Source organism: Somniosus microcephalus, chromosome 13 (assembly GCF_052327205.1).
Source record: "Somniosus microcephalus isolate GS21.2 chromosome 13, FLI_Smic_1.0, whole genome shotgun sequence".
Classification (NCBI taxonomy): Eukaryota; Metazoa; Chordata; class Chondrichthyes; order Squaliformes; family Somniosidae; genus Somniosus; species Somniosus microcephalus.
Window position 1 is genome coordinate 30,570,708 of NC_140999.1, and position 15,822 is coordinate 30,586,529.

Genomic DNA, 15,822 nt, shown 5'->3' on the forward strand with positions numbered 1-15,822 from the left:
ACTAGTCGAAGGTCAGGCTGAACTGCCCAATAAATCATTACACAGCACTTATATACCGGTGTGGTCACCACCGGTATTACAGTATACAGCAGCCAAGATAAAGTAGTGCATCTCTTAAAATAGTTCTCTTAAAGGTGGAACGGTTACATACACCACAATCCTCCCTTTTTAGCTTAACAGTATATATTCCCCATTTAACATAACATAATAACATATATATACAACTTCATGTAAAAACAGTTCACAGATTCAGTCTCTGAGGAGGCCTCCTGATCCGAGACGGATAACGCCTTTCAGGGGTCTCTGGTTCTTGTTGCTGGGGTGACTCATCTAGTTGATCCCCTATGGATAGGACATCATCATCAGGTATATTCACTTCTGAGGTAGATGCTTCAGGTTCACTAACTTCCTCCACGGTTGTCTCTGTCGTAACCATGGGCTCGACCCTTGTTCTCGATCCCACCAGTTGGTCAGCATGACGTCGCATTACGTTTTCACCAACATCTACCGTGTACATCAGGGGTCCTTGTCTGGCCCGAATTGTTCCAGATTGCCATTTCTCGTTTTTATAGTCCCTGGCTAACACCGGTTGTCCTATTTCAAAACTCCGAGTGGGCTTGTTATTGATATGCTGGAACTGTTTGTTTTCGACTTCCCTCCGCACATTTGGTTTTAACAAGTCCAACCTGGACCGCAACCTCCTGTTATAGAACATCATGGCAGGACTTTGGTTTGTTGTTGCATGGGTGGCGTTTCGATATGCCAGTAGGAAATTGTCCACCTTGTGTTGCAGTGGAATCTGATCTTCGCTCATGGCCTTTATTGCCTTTTTGAACGTCTGTACAAACCTCTCGGCCAGCCCATTCGTAGCTGGATGATATGGGGCAGAGGTATAATGTTTCACCCCATTCTTCTTCAGGAATTTCTGGAATTCCTCTGACACGAACTGTGGTCCGTTGTCTGAACATATTTGCTCTGGCAATCCATTTCTTGCAAATATCGTTCTTAGCACCGCGATCGTCTTCTCCGAGGTAGTGGTAGTCATTTTAATCACTTCTGGCCATTTAGAATGTGCGTCCACCGCAATTAAAAACATGGAGTCCATGAATGGACCAGCAAAGTCAATATGTACACGTTGCCATGGGGTTGAAGGCCATTCCCATGGATGCAGCGGTGCAATTGGAGGTGCATTTTGGACTTTTTGGCACCCTGAGCAGCTTTTCGTCAGATCCTCTATCTGTTGGTCGATACCCGGCCACCACACATAAGCCCTAGCAAGGCTTTTCATCTTGACTCCCCCCAGATGACCTTCATGTAGTTCTTTTAGAACTCTCTCTCTTAACTTAGGAGGGATAATCACCCTTGTTCCATACATCAATGTTCCCTGACAGATGGACAGCTGTTCTCGTCTTGCTGAGAATGCCGGTAACAGTTGATCACCATGGGCTGGCCATCCCTTTACTGTCAATTCGTAGACCCGGGACAGTGTCGGGTCATTCCTAGTCTCCCTTTCAATATTTGCATTGGTGACAGGTAAACATTCGATGATGGTCGAGTGAAATAACTCCACCGGGTCAACCGTCGGTGCCTCCTCCTCAGTAGGTAGTGGCAGGCGCCACAGCCCATCAGCATTACCATGCTGCTTTGTACCTTTGAATTCTATCTGATATTGATGTGCCCCTAGGAAAAGGGACCATCTCTGGAGCCTCTGTGCTGTCATCACCGAAACACCCTTCTTAGGGTTAAAAATGGATACCAACGGCTGGTGGTCTGTCAGCAGTGTAAACTTCTGGCCCTGCAGGTAATGATTAAACTTCTTTACTCCCCACACAAGGCTGAGAGCCTCCCTATCTAGCTGAGCATAGTTGCGCTCAGCGGAGGTCAATGATCTGGATGCAAATGCGACTGGCCTTTCCAAGCCATTTGGCAACTTGTGTGAGAGCACTGCTCCAATACCATAAGGAGAAGCATCACAAGCTAAATGAATAGGTAGCGTTGGGTTGAAGTGAGCCAACACTTCCTCTGAGGTGATCAATGCCTTGCTTTTGCGAAAGGCCTTCTTACAGTCCTCGCTCCACTTCCATGGTACTTCTTTCTGCAAAAGAGCGTTCAGCGGGTGGAGCACCGTGGATAGATTTGGCAGAAACTTATGGTAATAGTTAATCAACCCTAGGAACGACCTCAACTGGGATACATTTTCCGGAGCGGGAGCCTTCACAACAGCTTCGATCTTGTCAGGTGACTTGTGCAGCCCCTCCTGGTCAATGACATGACCACAGTACGAGATCCATTTCTGAAAGAACTCACATTTCTGGCGATTAACTCGAAGTCCATATTCCTTCAATCTGGTGAGCACCAGTTTCAAATTTGCAAGGTGTTCCTCATTGTCATCTCCTGTAATCAGGATATCGTCCAAGTAACATTGAGTGCTTGGAATTCCCTGTAATACCTGCTCCATGGCCCTCTGCCAAATTGCTGGAGCCGAAGCCACTCCAAAAACCAGTCTATTATATCGATACAAGTCTCTGTGCGTGTTGATTGTGAGATACTGGCGCGACTCTTCCTCAACTTCCATCTGTAAGTACGCTTGCGCCAGGTCTATCTTGGTGAAGTGTTTCCCGCCAGACAATGAAGCAAAGATATCCTTAATCCGCGGAAGCGGATATTGCACCGTGTGAAGCACCGGATTAACCGTGATCTTGAAGTCTCCACAGATGCGGACCTTCCCCAGTTCCCCTGGCTTGTTACTCGATGAACGCTTCATGACGGGAACAATGGGCGTGGCCCACTCACTCCAGTCCACCTTAGACAGTACTCCTGAATGTTCTAGCCCTTCCAGCTCAGCTTCCACAGCAGGTCGTACCGCATAAGGTACCGGTCTGGCTTTGAAAAATTTTGGGTTTGCATGTTCTGCAATCTTGATTTTTGCCGTAATTCCTCTCAGTGTTCCCAGTCCCTGTTGGAACACCTCTTTAGCCTCATCCAATATTCTGGACAATCGTTCAGGTTTGACATCTTTTTTTCCGGAATCTACCGTTATTGCTTTTAGGGAGTGCCAGTCCATATTTATTTTCCTGATCCACTCCCGTCCCAGAAGTGGTGGACCTCCCTCAGGTAGTACATATATGTCCATTCCTTGGTGTTCTTTGCCCTTGTGTACCACCTTGACTTTTATCTTTCCGATGGGGTATACTCTTTGCCCCGTGTATGTCTGCAATACTATCTCCGTATCCCGTAGGGGAATATGTGTGAATAACCTTTTGTAATCTTGCTTATTCATAACCGTCAACGCCGATCCGGTGTCCAATTCCATCTTCACTTGGACTCCTGCTATCTGAAGTGTGCCCCAGATAGTTTGTAGGTCAGGTTCCTTACTCACATTGTGAATTCTCAGACTACCCAGTTCCTTGCTGTTGGAGTCTGAATCCGAATTCTGTTCATCCTAACTCTTCTCAGCCACCTTATGTACCTTTCTGCACTTTTCCTGCGGTGACTTTTTGTTGCTGGTCTTCTTTCCTGACCGGCATACTTTAGCTATGTGACCAAGCTTGCCACATTTTCTACATTCCTAATTTTTAAACCAGCATTGGTTCTGATCGTGTGTTGTCTTTCCACAACGATAACATTTCGCTGTACCCAAAGCCATTTGATCTACGCTGAGTACCGCTGCCTTCAGCTGCATTTCCGCAGTGCCTCTCGCTGCGGCTTCGTGCGATGCTGCAATAGTGACAGCCTTATCAAGTGTAAGGTCATTCTCTTCAAGCAGCCGCTTTTGTGTTCCTTCTTTCCACAATCCACACACGAATTTGTCTCTCAGTGCCTCTGTCAGTCTTTCCCCAAACTGACAGTATTTCGCTAGCTTACGCAGTTCAATTAAATACTCCGCGTTGCTTTCCTATTTCAGTTGCGTTCTCGCATAAAATTTAAATCGTTCCGCTAACATCAGCGGTGTGGGGTTCAAATGATTTCTCAGGACAGCAACAATATTAGCGAAAGCCTGATCCGCCGGTTTAGCTGGTGATAGAAGATGCTTCAATAGCCCGTATGTCTTCGCACCCATTGAGTTTAGTAAGGTTAGTGCTTTATCTTCATCTGATATTTTATTTGCCTTACAATAAATCTCTATGCGTTCTACATACGTGGCCCAATCTTCAACATCGGCATCGAAATCGTTGATGTTACCACGCTTAGGCATCCTCGCAATCTTCTTGAGAAACAAAAAGAAATTTTTCTTTTTTTTTTCTTTTCAAAATGGCGGTTTCCCGCGCTTGTCTTCTTCCCCCGCCTACGAAAATGGCGGCTTCCCGCGTTTGCCTTTCTCCCCTGCTGGCTGTAATGGAGATTGCCGTATTGCTGCGATTGCCCTCCCCAGCGGTTCTCAAATCGTGCCTCCCAGCCCCTCTTGCAGTCCGGTCCTTTCCCCCGGCTGCAGCTGAGTTCTCCGCGGTTTTTTTAAATTTATTTTTTTATTATTTTTATTTTCTCCCGCGCCTCGCGGCCTCGGTAGCTGCCCGGCCTTTTTCCCCGGTCGCGGTCGAGCTCTCTCTCGACGCTGTTGCATCTCCCAGCCCGCTTGCAGCCCGGTCTTTTACACCGGCTGCGTTTGCATTCACCGCGGCTCCCGTGCCTTACGCTGCCCCAGTCTCAGCGCCTCTGGCCCCGACTTCTGTCCGGCTCTTTTCCCCGGCCGTGGTCGAGTTCTCCGCCCTTATATCCTCCGTTTTTCCCTCCCCTACTTCACAGCCAATGTGGCCGACTTGCTGCTCGTCGCTGATCGGCTTACCCACCACCGTGGTAGAAGGGATGATCACTGCCTGTTGCTGATGGAAGGCTTCGTGTCAGGATTCTTCCTTGCTCTTCAGACCCGAGTCTTTTCTCAGCAGGATGATGAGGGCGGATGCCTCTTCTCGACACCCGTTAAACTGCCTTGGATATATCTCTGCCGCAGGGTAAGATCGTCATCGTCGCCACTGTTAAGTCTGTGTGTTCTAGTTATTGTTAATAAGAATCACTGCACACAGACCACAAGAATAAATTCAACAGGTCTTTACTAGTCGAAGGTCAGGCTGAACTGCCCAATAAATCATTACACAGCACTTATATACCAGTGTGGTCACCACCGGTATTACAGTATACAGCAGCCAAGATAAAGTAGTGCATCTCTTAAAATAGTTCTCTTAAAGGTGGAACGGTTACATACACCACAGCACCCATTGAGTTTAATAAGGTTATTGCTTTCTTATCATCTGGTACCTCATTTGCTGTACAATAAACTCCAATGCGTTCTACATACGTGGCCCAATCTTCAACATCGCTATCAAAAGCAGTGATGTTACCGTGTTTAGGCATCCTTGAGAGTTTCTTTAAATATTTTATTTTCCCAAAATGGCAGCTTCCCGCGCTTGTCTTCTTCCCCCGCCTACTAAAATGGCGGCTTCCCGCGCTTGGCGGCTTTTCCCGCGCTTGTCTTCTTCCCCCGCCGACTACAATGGCGGCTTCCCGCGCTGGTCTTCTTCCCCCGCTGGCTACAATGGCGATTACTGCGCTGTTGCCGTTCTCGCCTCCCAGTGGTTCTTAATTTCCCCGACGCTGCTTTTGTTCCCCCCCGCGGTTCTCGTGGGCATTAACGCTTCCCTTGTTGCTGCGCCTCTCAGCCCCGATTGCAGCCCGGCCCTTTACACCGGCTGCGGTCGAGTTCTTCGTGGTTCTCGTGGCATTAACGCTGCCCTTGTCGCTGCACCTCTCGGCCCCGATTGCAGCCCGGCCCTTTACACCGGCTGCGGTCGAGTTCTCCGCCCTTTTTCCTCCTGTTTCCCTCCCCTTCTCCACTGACAACGCGGCCGACTTTCTGCCCGTGTCGCTAGATCGGCTTACCCACCACCGTGGTAGAAGGATGATCACTGCCTGTCGCTGATGGAGGACTTCGTGGTCAGTAATTTCAACCCGGGTTCTCGATGCCTCCCGTGCGATGCGGTGCTCAGCAGGCTGATGAGGGCGGATGCCTCTTCTCGACGCCCGTTCTGAGGACGAAGCTGCCTTGGATGCAAAACTGCCGCAGGGTAAGATCGGACTCGTCGCCACTGTTGAGTCTGAGTGTCCCAGATATGCTTATTCTAAATCACTGGACACAGACAACAAGAATAACTTAAACAGGTCTTTACTAATCGAAGGTCAGGGCTGAACTGCTTAGCAAATTACTACACAGAGTTTATATACCGGTGTTGTCACCACCGGTACTACAATATACAGTAGCCAAGAGAAAGTAGTCCATCTCTTAAGGTAGTCTCTTAAGGTAGTACAGGTTACATACACCACACCAAGGATGTGAAAGATACTATATAAATGCAAGCTCTTTCTGTACTGCAATTGAATCAGATTTCAATTTTTAAAAGTAATGATGTTTTCCATCTTTTCTCCCCTTCTTTGCTGAAGCCGCCACTTGTGCTGGGATACAATCCCATATGTGCCGACAACCCTCCCGCACCATGTCGAAGTAGTAGTCGTTCTTTGTGTATGAGCTCAAATAGCAACTGTTAGAAGCCCAGTTGAATATGGATGGTCTTCAGGGGCTACTGAATAGTGATCAGAATCAGGAACTCTGACTGATTCTCCTCCTTCCTTAATGCAGTGGAGTTGAGGCTGTTTGAAGCACTCTAACTGCGGCCCCAGCGGAGATCAGCTAACTTCTGAGTGGGAAATAAACCTAATTTATAATTTTTAAAAATTATTTTTTTAAAAATGGAAATGTAATGTTCTATCAAAGTGCGACAATGTGGTTTTTTTCAGACACTGAATTCGCTATAATTTGCCCACTTTTCTCTAATGCTTTTGACTTTCTGCTAATACTTGCGCCATGGGACGTTTTTTTAAAATAAATCCATTGGTTCTGTCATTTTCCATGGGACGTTAAAGGCGCTATATACAAGTTGCTGTAAATGCTATAGAATGAGGTTGAACCCCCACGCTATAGATTGGTCCAGCCCTGTCCCCCCCCGGGGTCAAGCTCCATGGATTGGCCCAATGGGCCCCGGAGGATGCTGGGTGATTGGTGTCACGTGGCCCCGGTTAGTGCCCCCAGCAGGCGGTGGGAATAATCTCGGTGCAAACCGACAGCTGCAGGGACATGTTTGACGGCACGGCGGTCGAGTCAATCGGGAGGACGCTGGTGGACGCGTCGAAGCCGCTGAAGGAGCGTTTCCGGGCGCTGTTTACCCTCCGCAACCTGGGCGGCCCGGCCGCCATCGACTGGATCTCCCGAGGGTTCGGCGACGAGTCGGCGCTGCTGAAGCACGAGCTGGCCTACTGCCTGGGGCAGATGCAGGACGAGCGCGCCGTCCCCGTGCTCACCCGGGTGCTGCAGGACCGCGGCCAGGAGCCCATGGTCAGGCACGAAGCAGGTGAGGCGCCAGGCCACTGACCCTGGCAACAGCGCCACGCTGCAAATAGCGTCTTTGAGTAAGCAATCAACTGTTGGCCGTTTTAGGCTTGCTTCCAAGCTAGGAAGGCAAATGGCATGTTTACCTTTCTTGCAAGGGGGTTAGGATGTCTTGCTTCCATTGTACAGGGTCTTGGTGAGTCACACCTGGCTGGGTGGATCTCATTGAAACATATAAGACAGGGTAGATGCCAAGAGGTTGTTTCCCCTGGCTGGAGAGCCTAGAACTAGGCGGCATAGTATTCTCAGGTTAAGGGGTCAACCATTTCTTCTCTTCTTAGGCAATCCCTCGGAACTGAGGATGACTTGCTTCCACATTAAAAATGAGTTCGCAGGTGACTGATGAGTCTAATGTGGGCCCGACAGTCTCTGTCACAGGTTGGGCAGACGGTGGTTGAAGGGGCGGGTGGGTGGGGTGCTTGGGTTGACGTGCGCTCCTTACGCTGCCTGCGCTTGGGTTGCGCTTGCTCCCGGCAAAGAGACTCGGTGTTCGGCACCTTCCCGGATGCTTCTCCGCTTTGTGCGGTCTTTGGCCAGGGATTCCCAGGTGTCGGTGGGGATGTTACACTTTTTCAAGGAGGCTTTGAGGGTGTCCTTGAAGCGTTTCCTCTGCCCACCTGTCAGCCATTTAAGACTGAGGTGAGGAATTTCTTCACTCGGAGAGTTGTGAAACTTTGGAATTCTCTACCCCAGAGGGCTGTGGATGCTGAGTTGAGTATATTCAAGATTTGAAATTGATTTTTTTTGGGCACTAAGGAAATCGAGCAAGAAGGGGAAAGTGGAGTTGAGGTGGAAGTTCAGCCATTGTATGAAAAGGTTTAATTAATGCTTGAGGTATCCCCTTACACTGATGCAAAAACGTCCTGCGCCTGTAATGTTTCTGTGTGCAATTGCTGGCCAGTCAGTGGGCAAATAGCTCAACTCTACACCATTGCTTTTTTGTGACCTGCGCGGATGGCCTGTCAACGCATACAATAACAAACTGCAAGTTTCTGGATTTCGCGCGTGTGCAAGTGCATGCAGAAATCCCGAACTTGCGGTGGATTTCAAAGGAGATATGGTGTACTCCGAGTACTCCACCATACCCACCACAAAATCTGGCTCAATATGTATGTTCAGATTGCATATGAAAATGACAGACAAGAAAAGACCCACTAATCCATCTAGCTGGTCTCATATAATTGTAATGCCTAGTGCATCACAACACAGACACTCTTTCTCCCCCCCCCCCCCCCCCCCGGCCCTGCCTGGAGCCATGTAATATCCAGGGAGAGGTGAAAAATCAGATATAAATTTGGGCCAATTAGGAAAAACGTCTGGAAAATTTCACTGACCCCTCTAGGTGCGCAAAACTAGTCCAGGAGATCGCACAGACCCTAATCTATATTAGATACCTACCTCTTGTCATTATTTTATAAACCTCAATCAAATCGCCCCAGTCCACACTTTTCTAATGTATGCAGACCCACCTCTTTGAGCTTTTCTGGGTAACTAAGGTGTTTTACACTGGGAATTGGGAATTAATCCTGTGGCCCTTCTCGGCATCCTTTTCAAAGCCTCAATATCCCCCACGATGTGAGGAGACCAAAACTGGACACAATATTCTAACGGAGACCTAACCAAGGTCTTGTACAAGGGCAAAATGATTTGCTTTGTTTTATAGTGAATTGTCCAATGAATACAACCAAGAATGATTTTTGATTCAACTATAGCTTCATAGCATTGGCCACGAACCTTTAGAGAGCGATATATGAAAACACCCACATCTCTGTCTTTCACCATTGGCTTTAATTCTATTGCTGGTAGAGTGTAAATATATTTGGTTTTTTATCTGCATAACACTATACCAGCATTTGCTAAACATGGGCCCATTTTTCTAACACATCTAGATCCGCTTTCAGTAGTTGAGCATCCTTTAAGTGTCTGCCGTGTCTCAGTGGGTAGCACTCTCACCTCTGAGCCAGAAAGTTGTGGGTTCAAGTCCCACTCCAGATATTTGAGCACATAATCTAGGCTGACACTCCAGTGCAGTACTGAGGGAGTGCTGGACTATCGGAGGTGATGTCTTGTGGATGAGACATTAAACCAAGGCCCCGTCTGAACTCTCGGGTAGATGTAAAAGATCCCATGGCACTATTTCGGAGAATGGTAGGGGCGTTATCCCCAGTGTCCTGGCCAATATTTATCCCTCAACCAACGTCACTAAAAAAGATTATCTGCTCATTGTCACATTGCTGTTTGTGGGAGCTTGCTTTGTGCAAATTGGCTGCCGTGTTTCTGACATTACAACAGTGACTACGCTGCAAAAGTACTTAATTGGCTGTAAAGCAGTTTGGGATCTCCTGAAAGGCACTTTTTTTTTCTATAGTCTTAACACATGCACATATTTTGGTATTGTGCAAACTTGTGGATCACTTCTCAAACACCTACATCTAAATCATTCATGAAAATAGTAAGTAGCAAAGGTCATAACATCGATCCCTGTGGGACACCACTGGTAACTGGTCTCCAAGCAGATTCAAATCCTTTGACTACAACATTTTGCCTGCGGTCATTCAGCCTATTCACAATCCGCCGCAGCAGATTACCACTAAACATCCAAATTAAGTTGTTTTTTCTGGGATCTATTTGCATTGAATTTTTTTTTGTTATGCTGTTATTTCAGGTGAGGCATTGGGAGCTATTGGAAATCCAGAGGTCCTTGAAACATTGAGATATTACTCAGATGATCCTGTGATAGAAGTAAGGATCTTTTAACATCATTTTACAGATGCGTGTTTTAATTTTCAGCAGAGCATGTGTTGCTTTAAAAAGAATGAAAGGTACATTTTAAAATGTACATTATAATTTTCTTGTAAAAATAATGAGTCACTGACAACTTTTTAGTTTGCATTATTCATGCCTTCAATTTCACTAAGAGTGGCTTTTAGATTATTTTGTTAAATTAATTCTTAAGCTAATAAAATCCAATTCTACCTTTTCTGTTTAGTTAGGTAGCACTATAGTACCTTTTTGTATCTAGTATATATTTAAACTATTATTCCTGCTTCCCCACTGGATTTCCAGCCTCATTTCAAAATCAGTTTAGATTATGACTTGCCCATGAATTTTTTCCCTCTCTTGAACTGTCGTTCCTGACTTCCATTTGGCCTTCATGATGGCATGAAATAGGCAACTTGCTGTGTGCAAATCATGGGTGTGGTCCCATTTATTGCCACTCTCTGATGTGTGTAGATCAGGGGTGACCAATCTTTCGAAGCTCAAGAGCTGGAAACGAAACTTGTATTTGAGGAAAAGCCACAAGTGTTCCAGCCCTTTTATGTTACAGCTTGGGTCCTGGGAAGGTGACTGGGTTATTGGCTGGTGCAATTCACCCCCTAGCAAAGAAAGGGTACAGGGGCTAAAGACCCGATTGCTGAGAAATGGGTTTGGTAATAGGAGTAGCTAATGGGGTTATGGATCATTTGGTGTAAAATGCCCTCTTGGTAGTATTACGTCCCACCTCCGCATTGCTGCCAAGCCGCAGTTCTAGGTCGCACGTGTTGGCATTTGGGGCCTCACAGCTTGAGAACTATTTTTACAGAAAAGTGAAGCTGGAATAGTCATTTTTATGTAAAGCACCCCTTCTTTGTCTTCTCTTCTCTCTTTCCCCCCCACCCCCAACCCCGGCCACTATTACCTTTGTTGAACTTTCCTACCTAACTGGAATGATTTCACTTTTTTATGGGCTTCTGAAGTGTCACGCAGACTTGTTTGATCCATCAGCAAGGGCCTGAGTTAACAGCTGTTGCCTTTTTGTTCCTGGATCCTGACTGGAAGCTATTTATTCAAGTTTCTTACTAGTCAAGTTTACAGCAGTAGACAATTTCAAAATACATGGCCTGATCTGTGCTCAGTTGGATGATCTCAGCCAGGGCAACATGGGACACTGCAATTGGCCTCAGGCTAGGGAGGGAAAAGAAATTTAAGCCAGAGTTCCCACTTCTGAATGCTATCCGGTGGCCACAGTGAAGCATGAGATCTGAAACCAAATTTTTGAATTGCTTGTGTTCGATGCACAGGTTTCAGTTACCAGAAGAATCTTCATGATGTATTTCAAATTCAGGTGTGTTTGCACCAACTAGTCTGAACGAATGATGCAATTAGATCTCCAGAATTTTGAAAAGTTATTAGCTTTACAAAGTCCTGCTTATTGATCTATCCATAGCAATGGCAGAAAGTTTCTCTAATAGCAACGTGGTTTTCTAAATAACCACCCTTATACAAGGGTTCAAGAATTTCTTCTTTCACAGTGCAGTCATCAAACACAGTAAGCAAAAGTACTGCTGGCTGAAGCTTGTGCTCAACATCACAAGACTTCACCAGTGTGAGTTTAAATACAAAAGCAAGGAGGTAAAGATACATTTTATATGTCATTGGTTAGACTAAGTTGGATTACTGTGTCTGCTTTGGTTGACCCATTATGGAAAGGGTATTAGAGCTGTGGAAAAGCTGCAATTTAGATTTACAAGGACAATAACAGGGCTGAGAGCACATAGTTATGATGAGAGACTTGTAAAAACCAAAGCTGTGTTCACTAAGCAGAGAGGGTTAGATCTAATAGCTGTAGGACAGAGTGCTCGCAATTCAACCGCTAAGATCCCATGTCTACATCTTCAGGTAATGTTTGAGTTGGGTCTTGTGGTGGTGATGGAATCTGAATCTATAGCTGTGGATAGGAGTGAGCATGAGAGCAAAGCCCTGTTTGTACACATGGGAGTGGTGGGGGGGTGGGGGGAGCAGGGGTAGAGAGAGAGAGAGAACACAATGTATGTACACATTCTCTCCTATCAAGTTGCTGTTTGTCAACAAAAAGTTGATGATTTTTACATTAGGAAAAAAAAGTACAAAATTGTGGGCTTCAACTTGGCAGAAGGTGACAACCCCTTTAGGGCTGTTTTACTACAATTTCAGAAAGTGGCAGTCCTAGCAGTAATATACCCAGTGGATCAACACAGTGCTGGTGAAATCCAAGAACGTATGGCAGATTATTTTGATGGAATGTAACAAAGAAAGTGAAGAACCACTGATTTAGGGAGACTGGATAGTTTTAATTTATTTTTGATATCTCACAATCTGATTAAGTGGCTCGCCTACATTTCTTTAAATGGTTCATTTGTATTGCACTTTTTAGGTTGCTGAAACATGCCAGTTGGCAGTCAAACGAATTGAATGGCTTCAGAACAACAAAGACCTGAGTGAAAGCCAATACTGTTCAATTGATCCTGCTCCCCCAGCTCTGGAGAAAGATATTAAAAAGTTGAGGGAAACTCTCCTGGATGAATCCTTGCCCTTATTTGACAGATACAGAGCGATGTTTGCCCTGCGGAATATTGGCAGTAAAGAAGCAGTCCTGGCTTTAGGAGATGGTATGTATTATCAAGTTTTTTTGGTCATGTCATTAATTAGTTAGAATTTAGGGCTGGCATATCAAAGTGACATGGTTAATAATTTTCTTGCCTTTTAAGTCAGAATGTTGTAGGTTCAAGCCTCACTTTAGAAACCTGAGCACATAATCTAGGCAGACATTTCAGTGAGGTACTGTGGGAGGGCTGTGCTGCCGGAGGTACTGCCTTTCAGAAGAGACGTTAAACTGAGGCCTTGTCTGGCTTCTCGAAGATGTGAAAGATCCCATGGCACTATTCAACAACAAAAAAGCTGGGGAGTCCTCCCAGTGTCCTGGCCAATATTTATCACTCAACCAACATCACTGAAACAAATTATTGTCATTTATTTCACACTGTTATTTGGACCTAGTTGTGCCCAAATTTGCTGCTATATTTCTGTACATTACAACAGTGACTACACTTCAAATGTACTTTATTGGCTGTGAAGCGCTTTGGGATGTCATGAGATTGTGAAAGGCGCTATACAAATGCAAGTTATTCCTTGCTTCCTTTCAATATTTTTACATACAGTTTACTGCTCCATACAGTTTATTTTCAGGTGTGTTACACCATTATTTTGTCAAAATCTTGGGAGAAGATTAAAACATAAGACACGATGATTCAACTGCTTGTTGTAAACATTCTCATTGCTTTTGAGAGTTTAGGCATCTTCTGATCAGCCCCAGGCCACTTGGATATAAATATATAAGATTCCCTATTGAGCTGCTTTAAGATGAGGCTATAACTGTAGTTAGTGGAGCAGCTTTCTTCTACAGTGGAGATCTAAGTGCAAAATGGCAGGTCTCCATGGGGCTGGAATATAACACTCAAATTGTACCAGACAGAAGACTTTCAGATATTTTATCAAAAGTATACCTATTTCCCCAAATGCCTATCCTCTTTAACAAAATGCAACATAGTTTAGGTCAGTTGGTTTCACAATGATTTGAAAACGTGTGCTGTGTTATGAAGAATAAAATAGCATTAAATTAATGTCATAATAGAAGTGGATGAATTAATGTGGAGATACCTTTAATCTGCAATGAGATAATTGGAGTCGTCATCTTGATATGTTTTAATGGAGCATTGGGGTTGAACTTTTTAATTAATAAAATGGCAAAGGCAAATTCAAACTGACACATATTACAGTATCTAAAGTCTAAATTGGGTTGCAACTTTTCATGTGAAGGGTAACTTTGTCCTGTCTACCACTGCCATGTATGAGGCATCTCAACCTAATTACTAGCAGATGAAAATTAGGCCAATTTATAATTTAATATTGGAGCATTAGTTGCGCGTTTGAGGGGGGAGGAAATCTAGTATTCTTTCTCTCGTACTACACTAACAGCTACTTAAGGCAGCAGGATTCTGGTTTGAAAAAATCTTATCAGTAGCTGCTTGCTGACTCTTGCAGACAGAATACAGAAAACTTAGTTGTTTGCATAGGCTTTAGAAAAATATGCTAACTGTGAAGCAGAAAATTGGCTGCTGCTTCTCACAGCACTGTAGATGACTTTCCAGACTTGGATGTACCAGCTCTTCCATATAAGATCTTCTGAATATAATTTGATTTGAGTTTGAGTGGTGACATCTAACTTCATATGCATTTTCCTCTCCAGGTTTACAGTGTAGCAGTGCCTTGTTTCGACATGAAATTGGCTATGTCTTTGGTCAGATGCAGCATGATGCCAGCATCCCTCAACTAATAACAGCATTGAAAAAAATGGATGAAAATCCCATGGTCCGTCATGAGTGCGCAGAAGCTTTAGGATCCATTGCCAAAGAGCCATGTGTGGAAGTATTGAAAGAATATCTACATGATGGGGAACGTGTTGTGAAAGAGAGTTGTGAGGTGGCACTGGACATGCTTGAGTATGAAAACAGTCCTGAGTTTCAGTATGCAGATGGATTGATTAAATTGCAAAAAAGCTGAGTCGGAGAATTCAACATTGTCTTAAGGGGACTTATCTTAAACTGCTGAAAATCTGTCGAAAGTGAATGGGACTTGACATTTATGAACACAATTCCCAGAGGTTGTAACTTTTTCCAGTATCAAAGTCGTGTATTTTCTGATGCCATTCTTCCTACACGGTGTTTAATTCTAAATTATGTTGTAAAATCTATAATGAAATAGATCAAGTTTTATTTATCTTGTGCCTAACTTATTAATAGTCCAAATTGCTTACACTATACTAAGTGCATGGTTCAGGGTCAGTTTTCTAAAACATCACTTTGGATTTTATTTCAATTTTGCCATCTGTTAACTTTAGAAGACTATGTAGGGAATCCAAAATCATATTTACATCAGCAATTTAGCAATATTGCATAAGCTGTCCGACTAATCTTGCAGGTGTACACACCAGACCTGCCAAGTGCTATTCGATGGGAGCACAAATCTAAAAATGTAATAAAAGGGGTTGAGAATTTTTGTCACTCCTGCTGGTCAAGGAAATATTACAAATTACATTTATGATGTTGACTGCTCTGTAACCTGGATGTATAAACCTCTTTTGTACTAGTCAGTTTGTCTGTAATACAAATAGTGTCCTTTAACAAAAGGAAATTCAGGAAAATAAACCAGTAACCTAGCAATGTCTTAACTTTTTTATAAACATTCAAGATAACATCTGTAATTGGACTTTTTTGTATCTTAGTTATATATATATATATATATATATATAACTATATCTATAGCCATAAACTGTGTGCTTGGCTGACGGGAGACAGTGGGGCAGAATGATAGTAACATTTTATTTCTCTGTATAAACCATTAAGCATTCTATTTGATTAATCCAGCTCGGGGCTGATTAAATTCATCACTAGTGTCTTGAGACCTCACTCTATGCATTTTAACTCCAATGTACCAGGCTAGTAAATTATTGGTTATAAGAAACAAAATCCTTATTAGAGCTTTGGGCTATTTGGGCAGGTTAACAACCTGCCTTAAGACATACACCTGTT

The 15,822-nt window shown here is 44.4% G+C and overlaps 1 protein-coding gene across 1 annotated transcript; it reads left to right on the plus strand.

Annotated features, from left to right (window-relative positions):
- The first annotated feature begins 6,990 nt into the window (after positions 1–6,990).
- Positions 6,991–15,453, plus strand: dohh (deoxyhypusine hydroxylase/monooxygenase). Its single transcript, XM_086004722.1, is given in 5 exon segments — positions 6,991–7,397; positions 10,101–10,177; positions 12,609–12,843; positions 14,481–14,782; positions 14,784–15,453. Coding segments are annotated over 5 exon segments (924 nt in total). The 5' UTR covers positions 6,991–7,123; the 3' UTR covers positions 14,820–15,453.
- Positions 15,454–15,822: the final 369 nt, after the last annotated feature.